Here is a 22,128-nt window from a genome sequence, read left to right on the forward strand (position 1 = left end):
CCTCTATTGGAAGCAGGTAAATCTTTTCTTAGAGGGTATATTATAGCTTACATCTCAAACTTAAAAAAAAAAAAAAAAACACAAGAACACGCGCTTAGATCACATAGCCAGTAATAACTTAAGTAAAGCACAATCAGAACCGATCATACAAAATAATCTAGAGAAAAGGAAAAGTGGCATGAGGCAAAACAACAGTTCGATGCAAGTGCGGAACAGCAAGAACAAATGAAATAGTCTTACACGAGGCAAGCGGTTATCCAGATTATGCAAAGGGCCCTTTCAACCCACACATTCTATCTAGATTCAAAAGGATCCCCAGTAAATGATCCCCCAGAAATAATATAATTCTGGCTAAATATTATACAGATCTGTACACAGAAGATCCTATTGATAAAAGTAGCAGCTATGAAGTTTCTAGACGACTTACAACTCTCTCTTTCAAACAACTAGACATTCTAAATGCCCTAAATACCCCAGAAGAAATTACAAACACCATAAACATCTAGCGAATAATAAAGCCTCTGGCCCAGACAGGTAGACCACAAAATTCTTTAAAACTTCTCAAGAATACATTCCAGACTCCCCGTTAAGAGCATTCAAAGCAATATAGGAGGATGGACCCTATCTCCCAACTGGTTTTCAAGTTTATATCAAGCGAACTGCAAAGAAAAGGGAAGGACCCTACGTACCTTGCATCCTAGAGACCCATTTCCCTAATAAACCTAGATGCAAAAATCCTATCTAAAATAATTGCATCCAGATTAGCAGACAACCTTCCTCACATCATACACCCAGCTCGGGTAGGTTTTGTCAAGGGTAGATCAGCCACATTAAATATTAGGAAAATGAATATGGCCCTTGAATTGGCAAAATCTCGCCCAGATATAAATGCTGGAAAAATTTCATTAGAGGCCGAAAAGGCCTTCGATAATATCAGCCTGCACTGGGTCTTCTTGGTGATGCATAAACTAGGCTTCATGGGTCCTTTTACGGAGCTGGTCAAAAATATGTATTCTTCCCCAAACGCATGCCTGATTACTTCAGGTTATATATCAGAAGTTATTTGACTTACAAAAAAGGGACCCGTCAAGGTTGTGATCTTTCCCCTTTACTATTTAATTTGGCTTTAGAACCACTTTCCAGACACCTACAAAATACAACCACTCTTGGGCATTAGCATTGGCAATGTAAATGTACATAAAGCCCTCTTTGCAGATTATATACCAATTTTTACCGTCAACCCGGCTGTAGATATAAAAGTTATTTTAACAGATTTGGATAATTTTCAGGCCTTAGAATAAACTTTTCCAAAAGAGAAATTCTACCACTGAATGCAAAAAGAGCAAGAATTTGGATATCTACTTCCCCTTTCAGTGTTGCATTCCAATCTATCACCTACCTAGGCATACCTACCTAGGCATAAAAATAGGCAAAGATCCTCTGTCTCTATTATTTGAACTATCCCCCTCCTATTACCAAGATTTGTAGAGAATTAGAAGCATGGATGAACCTACCTTTATCACTGTTTTGGAGATGTCATTTTTTTAAAATGGTATCTTTTGCCAGATTACTGAATGTGCTACAAACAATCCCACTATTGCTCAAACACTCTCATATAAAAACGCTCAACAGAGCCCTAAATTCATTCCTATGGAAGGCTAAAAAACCTAAAATATCTTTGTCTAAACTTTATCTCCCAAAGAGTGAAGGAGGGGCTGGTATACCAAATGTCAGGACCTACAATTTGGCATGTTTGCTTAGACTAGGCATTTACTGGCTATTGGGAAACTCATCCTATACAAATAATATACTGGAATCAGAATATGTTCAACCCTATAAACTACCAGTTCTGCTTCATAGCAAACAACCTGCCCTCAAATTTACAAAACATGTTTACTGATTAGAGACACATTTATGGCCTGCCACTCAGTGAGGAGATCATTACGCCTCTCAGCTTCCATTTCCAACCAGCCAACACTGCACAATAACTTCAAATTCTTATTTTATCTTACTTTATTATACTCTAAATTACTCAGTTAGAATGTTTTCTTTTGACAAGGAATATAGATGTGTTAAAACGGTAAAATGGTTCAATTGTTCATCCATGCGTGACAATTATTATGTTAAGAGTACAAATGATTATCAGATGGATCGCAGATACTGCATTTACCATCTTCCAATTTAAGTGCCGTTTGAAACATTCTGTATGATAATTTTTTTTGCTTGTACAAATTATCCAGAAAAAAAAAAAAATTAATAAATTACATTTACAACCTGCTGGATCCCTCAACTCTTCTGTAAAGGCTCAATAACATTTATCTGGGTGTTGCAGCTTATACCGTCATTTGTTAATGTTCACTGCCTTAGGGATGCCCATTTATAATGTATGGGCTTGTCAAAAAAATATGGCAATGGCCCAATCATTTATTTAATGCACACCAACGCACAGCATGTACATTGTTGTGCACTGGGATATGCTGCAAGGTAGGTTAAGGAATGTGGGCAGGGTGCTGACTTTACTTGCACTAGTGGCATGCACCAGCAGCAGGTGTGGTGTGCGTTAAGCAATATTGTGGTGGTGGTAATTAAAAATGTGACTCTACTTTTAACAAACATACAGTAAGTGGTCAGCATTATTTACATTTGCCTTATGCTCAGTCTCCCCTATTGATAAAGTTGACTGCCCTTGTGGTTTTCCTTTGTTCATCCACACAGTATGTACTTTAGAAAATCCTGTTCAACCAGCAGCCATTCCTCCAGACTTTCCCACCCTTATCACCTATCTGGAATTGCAGGAGCTTGTACTGTGCCAGCCTTGCTAGGTCTACAATTTATAAGTTTTAGTGCCGTTTCACATTTGTGCGATCACAGAGATCGCATGTAATTTCAGGAGCAGTGCGCTCCGAATTACATGCAATCTCTGTGTGGTGCAAATTCAGCCATACACTTTGTATGGCTGAATTCGCACCGCAATCGCACTAAAAGATGCACAGGACCCTTTTTTTGGTGGTTCACACTAGTGCGTTCCGATTCTGTGCGAACTTTCAGATCGCACTGCGATATGCGATCTGATCTGGGGGCGTCGTTAACCTTTAATTGACACACCCAGCGTATCGCATATGGCAGTGTGAACTGCCAGAGGTGCGGATGCAATGCGGGAACACGCTGTATATTCACAGCATTCCCGCATCGCAAAAATGTGAACCGGCACTTAATGCACTGGTGAGATTTCACCTTACTTCATGTTGTAGGGATGAAAAAAAAAAAAATAATAAAAAAAAAATAAAAAACCCACACACAACACCTCCAACTTTAAAGTACAGTTGGAAGAGTACATAATTAAAGAACTTATGCAAGCTTCCCATTACTTTCTGCCTGCATTGGTTTTTAAAAATATTTTATTGTGAGGAATACTCAATATGCTTTTCTAAGCAAGAAAAGATCACAATAAAAAAACACCATAGGTTATCAATATTTAATATTATAAGACTGTGTGAAAATTAACAATAATCAGACCTCTATAGACGGTTAGGTGTACTAAAAAATTATATGGACTGCAAGTCACTGTAAAAATATTATATTACCTTGTACAATGCTTCCTATTTCTTCAATTTCAGCATCAGTAGTTGCTTCATTAAGCTGTTCATTGACTTCTAGGATTTCAAACAGAAATGGTGTATCTATGCCTCCCTCTGTCCCTTCTGTAAAAGGAATTCCATGAAGACCTAACTGTGCCAAAACAAAGAGACAGGCAATAATGATTTCACATAATGTATGATTTGCTCTGAACAAAAAAAAGGCGATCTCGATTCACCCCCCACCTTAAAACGGCATGTCCTAGATTCTTACAGAGCTGTTCTCTGCTCACTCACAGCAGTCAAAAAGAGTAAGACTCCGTTCACACTAGGTCGGATCAGACTTCGGGACGACCTGTGAAGTCACGTGCAGCGCGACTTGCACGGACTTCATAAAATGAATGTCTATGCAAGTCGCTCCAGGTCGCCCCGAAGTAGTACAGGACCCTTTTTCTAAGTTGGAGCGACTTGTGTCACTCCTATTAGAACCGGTCCTGTACTACACTATGGGACGCGACGGTGCGTGACTTGTCAGGCTGACCAAGTCGTCTGACAAGTCGTACCAGTGTGAATGGAGACAAAGGCGCCAAATGTTTATCAACATCGTTAAGGCTTCTAGATAACTATAAAACAAAATGCTTTACAATGTATCATTTCTTTCTTTTACATCGGAGAGTCTGCTCACACTGGGGCGGCACGACTCTGTACTACTTCGGGGGCGACTTGTGCATTCCCATGCACCACGACTTCGGAGCGACTTGCATGGACTTCACATAATGGAAGTCTATGCAAGTCGCTCCGAGGTCGCCCCGAAGTAGTACAGGACCCTTTTTCTAAGTCGGAGCGACTAAGGAATAAACTTCTGTCTGCAAGTGAGAGCAGTTTAACCTCTAAAAGCAGGGAACCTCAAACTATGGTCCTCCAGCTGTTGCGGAACTACACATCCCATGAGGCATTGTAAAACATTGACATTCACAGACATGCCTAGGCATGATGGGAATTGTAGTTCCTGAACAACTGGAGGGCCATAGTTTGAAGACCCCTGCTCTAAAGACTAAGGCCCCTTTCACACAGGCGGAGCGTTCAGATTCGCCTGTCCGTTTTTTTGGCGAATCTGAACGGATGCCCCATGTATCTCTATGGGGCATCGGATGTCAGCGGAGACATGTCCGCTGACATCCGATCCGTCAAATCTGGATGGATGGAAACCCCATTTTCCATTCGTCCAGCGGATAGGATGGGATGAGATTGGATGAGAACGGGCAGACGGTCCGTTCTCATCTGATTCCCCCATAGAGAACAGCAGGGACTTGACAGCTCCGTCTCCGCACACAGCACGGGACAGAGCTGCCATCCCGTCTGCTCAGCGAGGGGGGGGAGGATCGGTGGATCAATCCCCCACTGAGAAAAACAGAGTCTGCTGGCGGACTCCTATGTGTGAAAGGGGCCTAAGCCTTTTTCTGACACTTGTTGCTTACAAGTTAAAATCAGTATTTTTTGCTAGAAAATTACTTATAACCTCCAAACATTATAGATATTTTTTTCTTTTTTTTTTTTAGTAGAGACCCTAGATAATAAAATGGTGATCGCTACAATCTTTTAGGTCATACTGTATTTGCGCAGAAGTATTTCAAATGCATTTTTTTGTGAAAAATACACTTTAATGAATTTTAGAAAAAAAAATAAACAGTAAAGTTAGATCAATTTTTTTGTATAAGGTAAAATATGTTACGCAGAGAATCGTGATCTCTATTCTAAAGCAAAAAAAATAAAAATTGTGATTCTAATTTTATCCAGAATCGTGCAGCTCTAGCAGCTGGCTGCAATTCCTCGTGGCTTAACAGTTGGCTGCCCACTGCACATGAGCGAGCCACGCTGTGCTTTGGTCCCGCAGCCTTCTGGAACCTGTGATATGTCCCAGAAGGTTGCACAGTGGAGTGGGTCTAATGCGGGAGGAGAACTTCCAGTGGATAGCAGCAGCCATCCAACCAGTGGATAAGGGAACTGTCAAAACAAGGTAATGGCTTCCCCCCCTACCCTATATAGGGCATAAAAGCAGAATGTATTTTTTAGGTTGAAGTTCCGCTTTAAAGTGACACTAAACTCAGAATTATTTTTTACATCAATCATTCTAAACGATCAAATATGCCACGGTTTGTCTTGGCAGGCAGAAGAGTGGTCAGGTCCATGCAGAGGTCTTCACAAGCAGCAGGCAGAAGAATAGGGGCTCCAACTGCACAGCTGCGTCATTCATTCACAGAGATCTGAAAATGAATTATCTACAAGTCCTGAGAATGAATTATCTACAAGTCCTGCCTGTCACAGCAGATGGACATGCAGTTAGCAATGGAACAGGAGTGTGGCACACTCTTATTCCATTGGTTCTTCCTCCAGCCCTACAACTGAAATCCCGTACAGAGGTTCCATAAAGCAATAGTCCCTAGCAAGCTAGCACATATGTAATAGAAGAATGCAAACAACAAAAAAAAAAAAAAACACACACCTGTTTATGTTAAGGGGGCACTCTAATAAGCAGCGAATTCAAAGAATGCTACAGGTTTTGCATACTGTCATTGCTCTTTTCCAATATCTTTTTAAGCCTATATGCCTTTTACAGTTCAATATGTATCTACTGCTTTTCTTCTAAAAATTAGAAAAAAAAAATCAAATTCTTACATTTGATGAGGATTTCTAAACCTGTCAGAATGAAAAGTAAAAGACTGATGTCTCCTGCAATAAACTTACCAGATATATTCCTCTGCTTAATGGAGACAGCAACGTATTGTATGCCTTGTTAACTAAAGAAGATTGTTGATCAGAAATATCCCGCTCAAACTAAAATAGAAAGCAGAAATAAAACTTTTATTTAAAAAACACAGGGTAAGGGTTTTGATCATTCAAAATAAATATACAGAATAAAAAAAAAAAAAAAAAAATATATTATATATATATATATTATATATATATATATATATATATATATATACTAACATCTTTGTATTGATAACCGAGCACCTTGAATCGGGTTCTGTATCACAAAACTATTGTTCTAGTGCAGTTCCAACAGTTGTGCAATTAGTCATTTACCTCTAAATAGGCTGCAGCCGTAAAAGAAAAATCAGTGGGAATACACTGCTCCTTTTCAGATCGGCTATAATGGATGTAGTGGGACAATTCTTTACAGCCTATGTGGGCCCTGTCCTCATTTCGTTCCTACTCCGAAATATATATACAGTAATAGATTCAAATGATTGTAACCTTTTTTTATCCTTTTTCTTTTTGAAATAATAAACATGTCATACTTACCTGCTATGTGCAAGGTTAGTGTATTATGTGTCTTTTTGTATCATTATCGCAGGGTCTATGGATTGAGTGCTGGCTTATTCTCGCTTTTCAGCAATAAAAACCTGACCGATGTTCTAATCCCTCTCCACTATAGCCAAAACGTAAACATTACACCTTTAGTTATACTTTAGGTGAGTCTTAATTAGGGGCTGCCACTGGACACTTGCTTCTGAGAATGTTAGCCGCTTAAGAAAATAGGAAAAAAAGAAAAGGGGGATGAGGATGCGCTGACTGAAAAACGATTGATTGCTGCACTTAAAAAAAAAAAAATCCTGAATATCGGAAATGCGACGGGTGAAAAAATAAAATTTAAAAGTGCGCTAATAATCAAACAAAATTTGCATGTGATGAATAATAGTAAGTTGTATCCAAAGCAATACTTGACAATATCTCCAAGTCCCGGTTCACACTACCGTGACTTGTCAGCCTGACAAGTCGCGGTCCATTCTGTGCTACGGGAACCGTTCTAATAGGAGCGACTGAAGTCGCTCCGACTAAGAAAATAGTTCCTGTACTACTTCGGGGCAACATCGGAGCGACTTGCATTGACTTCCATTATGTGAAGTCCGTGCAAGTCGCGGTGCACGCGACTTCACAGGTAGCCCCCAAAGTCGGATCGCCATAGTGTGAACCGACACTAAGTGACTAGACATATCAATATACAAAATGTGTGTAGAAACACAAAGTGAAACAAAGTAACCTTTGTGAGGTGAATAATCAAATGACTTGAACAATTAAAACAGATCCAGTCCCATGAGTGAAACCGTGACAAAGTCCAGAGCCAGTGAAAAAGTTAAACGTGCTGAAATAAATATTCCTCCTGGTTCTCAGTGATCCACCTTCATGCTGATTGATAGATAATGGCCACTTACCAAAAGGCTGCAGCCATGCAGCATGATCAGAGATTCCTCCACACACAAATGGGCTCAATACCAAACTCTGATACACATCAAGGTTCCAATGGTGGGAGCATATATTCAGTGCAACAGGTTCACTCGACAGTGAATATGCAGAGAAAGGAGGAACTAATGTGTGCAGTATCTTCAAACAAAAACAATTAAAAATATGATGCACTTACATCCATCAAATGGTTTCGGGACATTCAAGAATAACGGTGTGCACTGTGCACAGCCGTCTGCAGTTCAGACCGTGCAAGAGTGACAAGCTCGGCTACTCTGTCCGACGCGTTTCCCCCTCTTACAGGCATCAACTGGGAACACTCACGTCGGACGGAGTACCTGCGATTTTCACTCTTGCGCGGTCAGCACTGCAGATGGCCGTGCACATCGTTATCTTGAAAGTCCCAAAACCATTTGATGGATGTAAGTGCATAATATGTTTAATTGAACATACAGGAGTCGAAAGGGAATGTTTTCCTCCCATTTACTATACGGGGGGTTTATTTAACCCTTTCCTGGACAAAGGCTTTAGGAGCTATGAGAATTCTATAAAAATCAAGAGGTGAAATGTGTTGATATGGATATTTGATGATTTTATAGCAAAGGTATTTTTTAGCTAGCTTCTGTGTGAAGAAGCTAGGTTCCCCCCCCCCCCCCCCCGTTGCTATGCAAATAACCCAGTCAGATTGGTTTAGAAGCTAAACAGAGGAACAAGAAGTATGGGTTGAAGACTTTTGAAACAAGCATGTGTTCAGACAAAGGAGAGTTGTTTTGGAACACAAAAGGAACAACATGTCTGCTTTAGACTTGATAAGCAGTTTAGACTCTGAGCAAAGAACTATGCTATCGTGATTCCATCTTTGAGTAACTGTTTAGGATATTTATTGCATACACATTGCACATGCTTATTTGAAGAGAATTAGCTTGTGCATGTTGTAGGCATATTTCTGTAACTATGAATTGTGTGATGTGTATAGGAAAAAAGCATTGAGGAAAGCTAGGCCCCTATGAGAAGTAGAAATGTATGAGCCGTAATTATTGCCTATGAATGGGATAAACAGGTGGATTGTATCAGGTTTTTTTTTTTTTTTAACCGATTCATTCCAAATGTTCCCATACAGGTGTAATAATATCTCTCACCCACAGGTGGTTTAATGAGCTTGGATGTTGTGTAAAGATGGCTGCTGCATATCCAATTGATCACGTGGTTTTGGGGGTGCAACCACATGTTGCGGACCTCACTCACAAAACAACCTATGAGTGGTCAAAAGGAATGATTACATCCTGTGGGTGGTCTCTGGTATACAGGACCATAAAAAGAGTCCGTAGCCTGGAGAAATAGTCTGTTTTTGGAGCTGTGGAAAGACCAAGCGTTTAGTTAGGATTTCTTACTGTTCAGTTCCAGATAGAGTGCAAGCTGTTGCGAGTATTATTTGAGCTTTCTTTGGGAATATTGGGAATAGGAGTGTATTTTTGAGTCTTGTTAATGTTTATGGTAACCTTTAAAGTGGAGTTCCACCCTAATTTTATACTTACCTCCATCTTCTCGCTCCGGGTCACCTGAAAAAGAAATGGATAATCGCATTTTTTTTTTACTTACTTCGTAGCGAAGAAAATATACTTACCTTACTTCCTTCTTCCTCGGCCGCGGCCCGTCGTCACTTCCTGGCTCTGCAATGATTCCTGGGAGCTGAACGTCATAGCTCCCAGGAATCATTGCGCCTGCACCGGCCCCGACGTCAGTTCCGGGGGACCGAAGAAGGCGGAAGAGGACACAGAAGAGGATCGCGCTGGCTTCAAGCTGCCCACATCTGAGATGGCAGCGCTGGACAAGACTTTTTCAAGGTAAGTATTTGTCCTAACAGGTAAGTGCAACCCGGGACAGATCAGGGGCTAGCCATTGTGGAATGCACTAGCCCTGACTGTCCCGGGGGTATTTAAAAAAAAATAAAAATTCAGGGTGGAACTCCGCTTTAAGCGTAAGAAACTTTATTTTGATGTCCAGTAAAGTTTGTTTTATGCTTTTTATCAAAACTGCTCTTGGTGCGTTTGTTCCTTTTAAATACTCACTAGATATTTCAGTGGCTGTCCAGTATACCTTCATTATACATTTTGCTGTTCACACCTTTGAAACAGATGGGTAGGAGGAGGGGGGGAAGGGAACAATTTTAAAAATAGTTAGGATTAGCTGACTCTTTAATGTTTTAGACTATCAAAGTCATTGTGTCAGCATGAAAGCCAGGAAACTAGCATTTTCAGAATGAAAAGTCAGCAATGGCAGCCTCTAGGTTTTCAGTTTTCTTTCCAACCAACTGCAAATTTTGGGATATAAACCAAAAAGGGGTACTTTATAGTAGTACTTCTTGATGAGTTGTGGAACGTGCCTGTGACTTCTGACTAAAGTAATCTGGATGAAGTGACCTCTGGAGATCCCGGTATTTCTTCTGCAGTTCCTGGATATTAACATCAAACGATTTGTCACTGAAAAAAAAAAAAAAAAAGAAAAAACAACTCATGAATGGTTTTACAAGATGTGACACAATATTCTACATAGGAACATTACAGAATAAATACCAGCCAAGTAACAAAAATGTCTGAAGGTGGGGCCACAGCTGCAAGTAGAGACTGGCAAATCTATATTTGTGCTGTGAGTGCCACGACTTTTACCCAGATCACATGCCTGGAATGAGGAAATGAGATGGCACTGCTACCACTTCACACATCACTTTGTTCTATCATTTCTTGGACAGAATGTACTGTCTTCTCATCTAAGGATGAAAAAAATACCCCCTGTAAAATGTGACCGTTAAAAATACTTTAGGGTGCAATTATTCCTTGTATATACATAAATGATAAAATTGTGCGTGTGTGTATATATATATATATATATATATACACACACACACACACACACACACACTATCTCACAAAAGTGAGTACACCCCTCACATTTTTTGTAAATATTTTATTCTACCTTTTCATGTGACAACACTGAAGAAATGACACTTTGCTACAATGTAAAGTAGTGAGTGTACAGTGTGTATAACAGTGTAAATTTGCCGTCCCCTCAAAATAACTCAACACACAGCCATTAATGTCTAAACCGCTGGCAACTAAAGTGAGTACACCCCTAAGTGAAAATGTCCAAATTGGGCCCACAGTCAGTCAGTGCCTAAATGAGCAGGCACTGACTGGCAGCACTATGGGCACTGATGGTTGGCACTATTTTTCACTTTTCTGTAATCAGGGTACTGATGATCAGTGCCCTAATTACCTGTCCTGGTCTCCCCTTTGAGCAGGAGCCGCTGATCGGCTCTCCTCTCCACACACTCTGAAAGTGTGAGACGAGGAGAGCCGATAAAAGGCACTTCCCCCGTTTACATGTGGGCACAGCCAATCACATGGGTAAAGAGCCATGTCATTGGCTCTTTACCAAAATCGGGGTCACGCCGTGTCCTAGCAAAAAGGCGGGCGCGCGAGAGAGGCCATTCTGGTGTGCCATCATATGACAGCATCAAAGAATAGCTGCACCGCCTTCATTTGACGGTGGGCGGGCAATGAAGCTTTGACAATAAAACCTGGAAGCTGTTTGGTTTCTATTCATAGCTTCACTCTCCAGTTTAAGGAAATCAACTCCTGTGTCACCTGATCATCAGTGTTCCCCACTTTACCTGTCATAATGTTGTGGCTGATAGGTGTAGATGTAACAGTGGGCTGGGATAACAAGCACTAATTCCTGGGCCAGCAATGGCAGGTGGTGGGGAAGGTCCTCTTACCAGTGGAGGAGGTAGAAGTAATCCTTGGTAAGATCTGGAGGTTGCAGTGATCTGCAGGAAGGACAGAAGAGCTCCGATATACTCATCTCACACTGACAGCTCCAGCACTGGCGGCTCCGAGGGCTCACACACAGCCTCCTCCTCATCCATGTGTCCGGAGGAGGAGAGAGGAGGGGGGGACCCCGGACACACATCACCCCCCGGACACCCAGCACCCGGGTCACCTTCGCTGGAGTCAGCACAGCAGCCATACAAGTCCTCCAGTGGCCAGCACAGCGCCTCCACACCGCCCGGCATCCCAACTCCATGACTAACAAACACACGGACCCCTCTTACTCCTCCACAAGGGGAAGAAGATCCTAGGAGCACCGAGTCCTGCAAACACCGTACAGCGTGCTCTCCAGGGGTGAAAGGTGAATGCGGACCGCCCACTGCTCACATCAGCACCTGTGATTGGTCAGCCGGGCTTAACTGTGAATGGCGGCAACGGGGACGACTATCATCTTCCTGTTTATGTGGCTGCGGCGAGGTGAGAGTTTGTCACTGGATGTGTGTGTGTGTGTGTGTGTGTCCCGGGTGATTATACCCTTCTTCTCCATGGCAGGCGTGTATGTATGGGGGAGACCCCGGGAGCAAGGACTGCGCTCCTCATACAGCATGGCCTGCTCCTCCTACATTCTCCTTCAGGCCGAACAATCACAGTATAGTGCCAGGCCTGCCTGGGGAATAATGTCACTATAGAGGTAGGGCTGCCACCTCTAATCCAGGACACATATGAATTACACAGGTTCTGAGGCTGCTATAATGTACATAAGGCACTAAGTCAGTTTAATTACCACCCTGATCAGCCACAGAACCTGGTGTGTCCTGGTTAAAGGGATGAGGTGATTGGGAAGTCCAGTTTATTCGGGACATACTAAAAGGAATGACAGAGAGGAATGCCCATAGACTTTAACATGGAAAGGGAATGCCCATAGACAATAATGGAATAAAATGGAATGCCCATGGACAATAATGGTAAAAAAATATTTCAATTAGCGACAGAACCTTTATACATATCAAATAAATCTTTAACAAACATACTTTTCAATATCAGTGGCGATGTATAAAATTCAGATTAGGTGGGATTATTATTGTTTTTTATGGAATGGCAGAAGGGAATGCCCATAGAGTATAATAGGAAGCAAAATATGAAGTAATTTGCAGAAAAATCTGAAAAACATAGCAATTTATCTTTTCCCACAGATGTTCCTCAGATAGAGTAGTAGATTGTAATATTGAGATCATTTGCGATTATAGCTGATTGCAATGGAATGACAGAAGGGATTGCCCATAGAGTATAATGGGAAGAAAGATGTGACCTGGAGTCAAAACCATTAGACAAATCAGATCAATCCTTAGCAGAAATACTCTCCACATTCAGTGGTGATGTTTAATATTGAGATGAAGTGGGATTAGCATTGCTTTCTATGGAATGACAAGGGTGAATGACAGAAGGAAACACTGGGTGACCTGGTCGGCTTCCGTGTCAGGGTGACCGGCAGGTGGTGCTGTGGAACAGAGGAGCAGAGCGCGGGATCAGTGGCTGCGGCGAGTGAGAGGAGCAGGTGTGTGACCGATTGCGTGTGAGTAACCCCCCCCAGTAGAGCGGCGGCGAGCGGTGCTAGAACCTCCCCCCAGAAGTAAAAGTAAACCCCCCCCCAATCCCTTGTTGCAGGCGGCGAGCGGTGGAGTAAACCCCCCCCCCCCCCCCCAGACAGAGAGGGAGCAGAGGAGACTAACAGAGCAAAGGCTGACCGGGAAGTGATAGAGGGAGGCGGCGCAGAGAGGAAGACTGACCGACAGAGGGAGGAATCGCCGTCAGGAACTGCAAGTGACAGGCTTAAAGGGACACACACTAGGTAAGTAAGACTGGCGACTGAGATTGAACACTGACTGAGGGTGTAGTGTAGTACCTGAGTATCTGGGAGTACCTATTACTACCTGAGTGCCTGTGAGTACCTATTACTACTGTGAGTGTTGTGCGACTGACCGGGCTGTGCGACTGTGAGTGTTGTGCGACTGACCGGGCTGTGCGACTGTGAGTGTTGTGCGACTGACCGGGCTGTGCGACTGTGAGTGTTGTGCGACTGACCGGGCTGTGCGACTGTGAGTGTTGTGCGACTGACCGGGCTGTGCGACTGGGAGTGTTGTGGGACTGACCAGGTTGCGTGACTGGGAGTGTTGTGGGACTGACCAGGTTGTGCGACTGTGAGTGTTGTGCGACTGTGAGTGTTGTGTGACTGACCGGGCTGTGTGACTGTAAGTGTTGTGCGACTGACCAGGCTGTGCGAGACTGTGAGTGTCAAGTGAGTGTAGCGGAGTACCAGAGGGTGAGAAAGCAGAGCTAGGAAGCCAGGAAATAGCCACACGGGATAGACTAAAATTACTAAATCCCCATTAGATTAGATTAGTAGGTACAATGCCCGGCGGGTGTGGAGATGCGATTTGGTGTGCATCTTGTGATATGTATGCGTTCCTCGATCATGCGATCGAGGGCAAATACAAATGCGCAAAATGTAAGCACGTTGCTTCCCTGGAAGCTCAGGTCCTGAATTTAGGGAAGCAGCTGGCAACACTTGAGACGTATGTCCATACCGAAGGAGAGCCGGGATCATACCCATCAGGCGCAGGCAGGGGCCTGCACAGAGGTGGGCGGAGTATTGGAGGTGCAGGCATCAGAGCAGAGTAGAGGGGTAGAAGGGGACAAGGCAAGGAGGCCGGTCCTGGGCTGGAGCACCCCAATAGATACGCCCCGTTGCGTGATGTTGGGGAAACCAGTCAGGGACCAGCATTGCTGGAGCAGAGCGACGCCCCCAGCTGCCAGGGGAAGAACTCCTCGAGTGAGGCCAGGAGAAAGGGAAAGGAAAGAAAGGTGCTGGTGGTAGGGGACTCAATCATTAGAAGGACAGACATTGCAATCTGTCACAAAGACCGTGAGCACTGAACAGTCTGTTGTTTACCGGGCGTTCGGGTTTGGCACATCGCGGATCGGGTGGACAGATTACAGGGTGGGGCTGGGGAAGACCCAGCTGTCATGGTACACGTGGGTACCAATGACATAGGCAGAGGAAGCTGGAGAGTCCTAAACTATTTCAGGGACTTAGGAGCTAAGTTGAGGAGAAGGACCTCCAAGGTAGTATTTTCAGAAATCGAGCCACACCAGAGAGGCAGCGGGAGATTAGGGAAGTTAACAAGTGGCTGAGGAGCTGGTGTAGTAAGGAGGGTTTGGGGTTCCTGGAGAACTGGGCTGGCTCTATGGTAGAGACGGATTGCACCTAAATGGAGAGGGTGCAGCCGTACTGGGTGAGAAGATGGCCATAAAGTTTGAGGGGCTTTTAAACTAGGTGATGGGGGGGGGGGGGGGGGAGGGTACAGATGTAGAATTAGCCAGTGGAAAGCAAGATTCAGAGGGTACAAATGGGGACATTAGCGGTAGGGTGTTCAGAGCTCCTAAATCCAGGGTGGGTATGGGGAAAAATCTCAAGAGCAGCCTAAAAACATCAAATGAGAATATATGTAACTGGTCAAAATTAAGAGGTTTGTATACCAATGCCAGAAGCCTGGCCAACAAGATGGGAGAGCCGGAGCTGCTGATGTTTGAGGAAGACTAAAGAGCCATACACACTATAAGATTTTCTGAAGACTTTTTCCTTCAGATTTACCTTTTCTATGTAGTGCAAGGGCCTGCCAGATTGCATACAAATTCAAAGTGTTTAGGTTTCACCTCATATTATATGGTTTTGGTAAATCTAAAGGAAAAAGTCTTCAGAAAATCTTATAGTGTGTATGGCCCATTATATTTTGTGGGGATAACAGAGTCTTGGTTTGACAGCTCTCATGACTTGATGGCGACTATTCAGGGGTATTCCCTTTATTGCAGAGATAGAGAAGGTAAAAAAGGGGGAGGGGTATGTCTGTATTTTAAGAACAGTATACAGGTAAATATGAGGGATAATATTAATAATAGAGCTATGGACGAGGCAGAATCCCTATGGGTAGAACTTCAAAGGGAAGGCACTGTGGGGAAGGTAATATTGGGCGTATGCTATAGGCCCCCCAACCAGAGGGAGGAGGGTGAGGCGGACCTCCTTTTACAGATAGGATTGGGAGCAAGGATGGGAAATGTCATTATAATGGGGGACTTTATTTATCCACATATAGACTGGGCAGAAGGAACCGCGCATTCACCCAAGGCTCGGCAGTTCCTAAATGTTTTGCAGTAAAAGCTTCAAGCTTTAGTTCCCCCTTTAGGATGGCCATATGTGTCTCCAAATTCGTCTGGTTCTTCAGAAACAAGCCACATTTTGATCCATGTATGACTGTTTCCATTTATGAGAAGTTAATCGATCAAATTCTCATCAACAGTCTTGTTGTTGGAAGAATTTAATTTGATCAGCACATGCAGCAAACCGCTGCCAGAATATAATGACACAGCATGGATGATTTCCCCATCCAACATGTGTGGATGGGGGAATTGGTTTAGCTTTTTTTTTTTTTTTCTTTTTTCCTTCAGCCCGCTGACTGAAGGAAAAACCACTGAACCATGTATGGCCAGCTTTAAACTAGTGATCGACCGATATCGTTTTTCGTTGCCAATACCGATATTTCGCCAATCATATATCGGTATTGGCCGATATTTTCACACATGTAAAATTTTTCCCAAAAAAACACAAAATTCGACACAAATCCTCTTAACAAACATGTTAATCTTTATTTATTATTATTTTCAACATGAAGTGCTCGTTACTCACACCTTAACTGCATAAAAACTGATAGGAAAACTTAAATTGCAAGGACATTTGCATTTTACAATTAACATCATCTGATTGTGCATTAATGCATAATACATTGCTGCAGTAGTGGACTCACTCACTGCATACACACATACTGCACAACTGCTATAAAAACAGCAAGGCAACAGCTACACATGTCAGTGGATTGGACTGGAGTCAGTGGACTACCTCTGCAGTATGGCACTCACTGCAACTACTGCAGTCAGTGCAATACTGCTAGAAAAAAGCAAGGCAACAGCTACACAGTGGATTGGACAGTGAGTGGCGTCCTACTGCAGCAGTAGTCCACTGGCACGGACTCCAATTCCCTGTCTGTCTATTTTTTTTTCTAGCACTCTTGCGCAGTCAGTGCAAAACTGCTAGAAAATAATAGATAGACACAAGCTAGACAGTGGATTGGACAGACTCAGTGGACTGGTGGACAGACACTACTACTACACTTTCAAATCAATACTCCCAGTTAAGTAAAACAATATTATAGTGCAGAAAGCATAACATTTCAGCATGTTCACCAGTTAAACGGCTTCTTTTCTTTTCATAAATTGCTGACACTTCACTAAAAACATGCTCACTTGGAACTGAGGAAGGAGGAGCAGAAATGTATCTTCTAGCATGGGAAGCAATTATTTTGTAGCGTGCCTCATTTTCTTTCCATTACTGAAGAGGATCACTTCTTCTGTCAACTACTGGTTCCTTTAAATAGAGATGAAGTTCATCATCCAGGCTCATTATTGCCGATTCTGATGAATCCTCTGTATGAGGCCCCAATAAAACGCTGAACATTGCATCTATTTGACCACGATGAATCTTCTCTTCTGTCCGTTGTCTTTTGGGACATTTTTCTCCTGCATCCTGCTCTTCCACATTAGAAACCTTCTCTTCTTGTCCTTGACTTTTTTCTTTTCATCAGGAGGAACCTCCTGCACCTTCTGTTAAATATCTTCTGTCAGCCATTGCTTTGCCTTGGCCAATACATCATCAGAGGAGACAGGATGGTTCTTGTATCGAGGATACAAAAGACATGCAAGCACAACCCTTTTATTCTCCTCATGCTTCTCAAACCTTTTGGCGAGGCTGTCCCTCATGGCCTGCCTACATGCTTTGATACAACGTGTGTTGGGTCCTTTATTCTGTTGAAGAAGCATCTTCAGGACACACACATGGGATCACAGAGGAAACAGATGAGTCGTAATGACTCACCTCCAGTGTCACTCCCTCAATGGGCGTCTCTATAATGTTGGCTACTATGTCCCACTGATCTGCAGTAGGGCAAGAATGTCCTCCAAGGCCATATTCACCAGAATATATAGTGAGAGCTTGCTTCTGCTCCAACATCCTCTGTAACATGTGTAGCATTGAGTTCCATCGTGTTGGAACAGCCTATATCAGGTTTTTGGGTAGGCCAAGGTCTTCCTGAATGCACCACAGTCGCTGCTTGGCAAGAACAGAATGGTGGAAATGGCCTGTGCACTTCTTCAGCATGGTAATGATGTCTAGCAAAGCTTTCTGGTTTGACAGACCATCATTTACCACCAGTTGTAGGGTGTGTGCCATGCAACTAAGGTCTAACACTTCAGCAAGTCTCATACCTTTAACCATGTTCGCTCCACTGTCTCGCAGCACTAGCATCACTCTGTCTTTGCTGATTCCCCATTCTTCTAGCATGCCTACAAACTTTTCTTTAATGTACTCCCCAGTGTGGGATCCTTGCCTCACTTTTGTATTCAACACCAAATGCCTTTTCTCTTACGTCCTCCGACAGTCGCCGCCTCCTCTAAGTCATCACTATTGGGTATTGTCTTCCTATCCATAGGAATAGCTAGGCATATAGACTTAGTCAAAAGACAAAAGGCATTAGCATATACACACCCATGGGGGCTGTCCCATCCGGTCAATACCCCCCCTGCATCACCACTCCCAACTCAGTTTTAATCTGCCTAGCGTCAGGAATAGTTTAGGCTCTCTGTGCTGGGGCTTCAGTCTCAGCCTTCCTAATCTTTTATTTGATTTTCTTTGAAAATGTCAGTTTTTTCTCTTGCTTTACTAGCTGTTTATTTTGTCAGCTCTAGTGTTAGTCTTCTCTTCGGATGAAGATGGATCATGCGGTGCTGGGATTCGGACTGACCGCCCTGGTTTTCCAGGGCACAGAGGGTCAGATGGACCCCCAGCCCGCCATCGAGCGTTCAGCTATGGTTCGCCCTGGCATTACGAACGACCCATCCCTGTTCGCTATAGGGATGCAGCCGTCTGCGATGCTGCAGTGTAATGTCCCTGGCTCACGGCACTCCCTGTCAGATGAGGACAGAGGTTTATCCGTGCATAGAGGCTCCCCCACGCCATCGGGTACAGGTAAGTACTTTTCTGTGTGGGGCCTCTGTCTGGGGTGGCAGTCTGTGTTGCTGTGTGTTCCCCATGTCTGTGCCTGTGTGACTCCCTGTGCGATCCCTGCGGGGTTCGCTTGTGCAGATCTGTATGTTTGCCGGGGGTCCCTGTCCCTGTGATACCTTAGGTGCATGTTTGGGGGTGCAGATGTTTGTGCTTGTGCGGCGACCGCAGCGGTGCAATTTCGCGCGGTCCGCCATCTTTACTGTGGGCACACATGTATAGCTCCTCTGGGGCGATTGTACATGTCATTTTGGCGCCATCCGCCGCCATTTTGTGGGCGGTGGAACGATCGGTCCGACCGCATGTCGGCGGCCATTTTGGCGTAGCCTCCAATGCATTCCTATGGGGCAGCCATTTTCCCGGGGTCTGGCTTTAGTCCAGCCCTCTCCAGCAGCATTCCATCAGCAGCAAGGACACTGGGAGCAACGCTCTGTGGGCTCTGCAGGTTATCACTCTGTTTTCCCTCTGTAGATCGCTTCTGGCTCAGTTTCTTTTCTCCTTTGGGGGTCTTTCATCACTGTTGCAGTAGCGGGGGGCTGGGAACACCGCGCGCTGTTAAAGGGGACAGTACATCTTTTTTGCACTGTAGTTTGTTTTCTGATAACTTGAGCCATGGATTCTCAGGAATGCAAGTTTCCTCCAGCTCTAGTGGGGGGTCCCAGTTCTCCTGTGGCCCCACTGCGCCCCGCTCTAATTGCGGTGGCGAATAAGGAACTGCTGATGTCTGAACGGGCTGCGAGTAGGAGTCTCAGATTGTCTCTCTTTTCTTATTCAGATGGGGATTTGGCTGCTGCTGCGAGCGTGCCCTTTTCAGGGTCCCGCTCATCCTTGGACCCCTTGGGGTCTGAGGGGGAGGCTGAGATGGAAGGGGTTGATGCCCCCTCCCCGGGGTCGCCTGCATAAAGGGCGACCATGGATGATTTGATTGTGTCTAAGGACACCTTACATTTAGAGGATGAGCCCTGTCCTCCGGGCGTTGTGTCCCCGTTTGGGACGCACAGGACCCGCAAGCCTGCGCAGGTTTTTCCCTGCCCAGAAGAATTCCATGACACTGTTAATGAACAGTGGCGCACGTTAAAACGTCCATTCCTGGTACCTAGTCGGTTTGGGCTTTGCTTTATCCTTTTGATCCGGCTACGGAATCACAATGGTGTGTGCCTCCACAGGTGGATCACACTGTGGCCGTGCTGAACAAGGCTACCTTGGTTCCTACTGAGGATGCCCCAGTTTTCCGGGGTCCCACGGACCGGCGGTTGGAGTCCCTATCTCGCCATTCCTATACGGTGGCGGGTTCATTGCTCAAACCCGTTTTCGCGTCCGTTCTGGTGGCTCAGGCGGCTGCTGATTGGACTAGGATGCTTAAGCGCAATCTTGTGTCTGCTGGTGTTACACCTGCCCGGCTGAAATTGGTGGATCAAATCCACCGAGGAGTAATGTACTTGTGTGATGCAGCCTTGGCCGAGGCTCCCTTAGTGGCTCGCCTCTCTAGTGTCGCGGTGCTTCAACGGCGACTGATTTGGCTGAAGGGCTGGTCGGCCGACCAGTCCTCAAGGGAGACGGTTGCTGTTTCTCCCTATGCTGGCTCTCGCCTTTTTGGCGAGGCATTGGACACCCTGGTAACAGGCGTCACGGGGGGCATGTGCTCTATTCTGCCCCAGAACCCGAAGACCAAGTCTTTTCGAGGCAGGCGGGATTCTGCGTCTGGTTCTAATCGGGGGTCCTTTCGTGCCTTTCGGGCCCATCCCAAGGGCAAGACCTTCCAGGCCCAGGGCACCCAGAAGAAGCCCTGGGCAGGTGAGAAGGAGTCCGGCAATGCCGGCTCGGCGGGTCAATCCGCCTCTACCTGAAGGGGCGCCCTCACCCATTTCAGGGGTGGGGGGACGTTTGCGCGGTTTCCTCTGACCTTGGCTGCTCCCGCTATCGGACAGGTGGGTCCAGGAAACCGTTCGATCGGGCTTCCGGATTGAATTCCTTTCCCGGACGGCGGACAGATTCTTTCCCTCCATCTGCTTCTGGGGCGTCTGCAGGACTTGCATCACGCGGTGCAGGACCTGCTTGCTCAGGGAGTGATTGTCCCGGTAACTCATCGGGACAGGTTTCGGGGATTTTTATGTTCGCATCTGTTCACTGTGCCCAGGAAGGAGGGCAAAGTGCGTCCTATTCTGGACGTGCAAGCGCTGAACCGCTTCGGGCGTGTTCGGAAGTTTCGAATGGAGTCTCTCCGTTCGGTTGTGGCCTCCTTGAGTCCTGGAGAATTCCTGGCTTCGGTAGATCTGAAAGATGCGTACCTGCACATCCCTGTTTTCGAGGGTCATCTGCGGTACCTTTGGTTTGCTATCACAGAGGACCACTACCAGTTTGTGGCGTTACCTTTCGGTCTCGTTTCGGCACCCAGGGTGTTGGCACCGGTCCCGGGCCTACTGCGATCTGACCATCACGGTACAGACGCTCCAGGAGTTCGGTTGGACCATCAACGTTCAGAACTCAGCGTTGTCTCCGTCGCTTCGCCTTCCCTATCTGGGAATGGTTCTGGACTCTGCTCAGGAAAAGGTGTTTTTGGCGGAGGATAAGCTCCGGACTTTGCGGGACGAACTCAGGTCCCTCAGGGACAACCCGTCCTCATCACTCAGGACCTGCATGCGGGCCCTGGGGTTGATGGTGTCGGCCTTCGAGGCGGTTCCCTTTGCCCAGTTCCACACGCGGGCTCTCCAGACGGAGATCCTGGCCAGGTGGGACAGATTTCCTCAGTCCTTGGATCTGGATGTCTCCCTGAGTCGCCAGACCAGATTGGCTCTTCTTTGGTGGATCCAGTCCCCGTCGGTGGCGGAAGGCAAGTCCTTCCGTCCGTTAGTGTGGACGGTGGTTTCCACGGACGCCAGCCTGTCGGGCTGGGGTGGAGTCCTGGGCAACTTTTCTGCCCAGGGCACTTGGTCGGAGGAGGTGTCCTCCCTCCCGATAAATGTGCTGGAACTACGAGCAATAAAACTTTTCCAGTGGTTGGACCGTCTCCAGGGCCTGTCTGTTCGCGTACAGACGGACAATGCTACCGCGGTGGCTTACTTCAACCACCAGGGGGGCACCAGGAGTGCTCGTGCGGCCCGGGAAGTGACCGACATTCTGTCTTGGGCCGAGACTCATGTCCCGGCGATCTCGGCAGTTCACGTTCTGGGTGTGGAATATTGGCAGGCCGACTGTCTGAGCCGCCAGACCCTGGACCAGGGGGAATGGTCCCTACACCCGGAGGTCTTTCAGATGCTGTGTGCGAGGTGGGGATCCCCAGACGTGGATCTGTTCGCATCCCGGCAAAATCGAA

General features: G+C 45.4%; 2 protein-coding genes across 2 annotated transcripts in view; one reads left to right on the forward strand and one right to left on the reverse strand.

Annotated features, from left to right (window-relative positions):
- The window catches only part of HSCB (HscB mitochondrial iron-sulfur cluster cochaperone), a 33,102-nt gene extending 21,128 nt beyond the window's left edge, over window positions 1-11,974 (reverse strand). The window contains exons 1-4 of the mRNA XM_082253287.1: window positions 11,596-11,974; window positions 10,180-10,300; window positions 6,321-6,410; window positions 3,585-3,729 (exon numbers count right to left, since the gene is read on the reverse strand). Of these exons, the coding sequence (XP_082109413.1) occupies window positions 3,585-3,729; window positions 6,321-6,410; window positions 10,180-10,300; window positions 11,596-11,903 (664 nt within the window). The 5' untranslated portion in view covers window positions 11,904-11,974. The remainder of the gene's footprint in view (window positions 1-3,584; window positions 3,730-6,320; window positions 6,411-10,179; window positions 10,301-11,595) is intronic.
- Window positions 11,975-12,037: 63 nt separating this feature from the next.
- The window catches only part of CHEK2 (checkpoint kinase 2), a 126,234-nt gene continuing 116,143 nt past the window's right edge, over window positions 12,038-22,128 (forward strand). The window contains exon 1 of the mRNA XM_082253275.1: window positions 12,038-12,124. The gene's annotated coding sequence lies outside the window, so the exon portion shown is untranslated. The remainder of the gene's footprint in view (window positions 12,125-22,128) is intronic.

The sequence above is a fragment of the Pelophylax lessonae genome (assembly GCF_965119305.1).
Source record: "Pelophylax lessonae genome assembly, chromosome: 1".
Taxonomy (NCBI): Eukaryota; Metazoa; Chordata; class Amphibia; order Anura; family Ranidae; genus Pelophylax; species Pelophylax lessonae.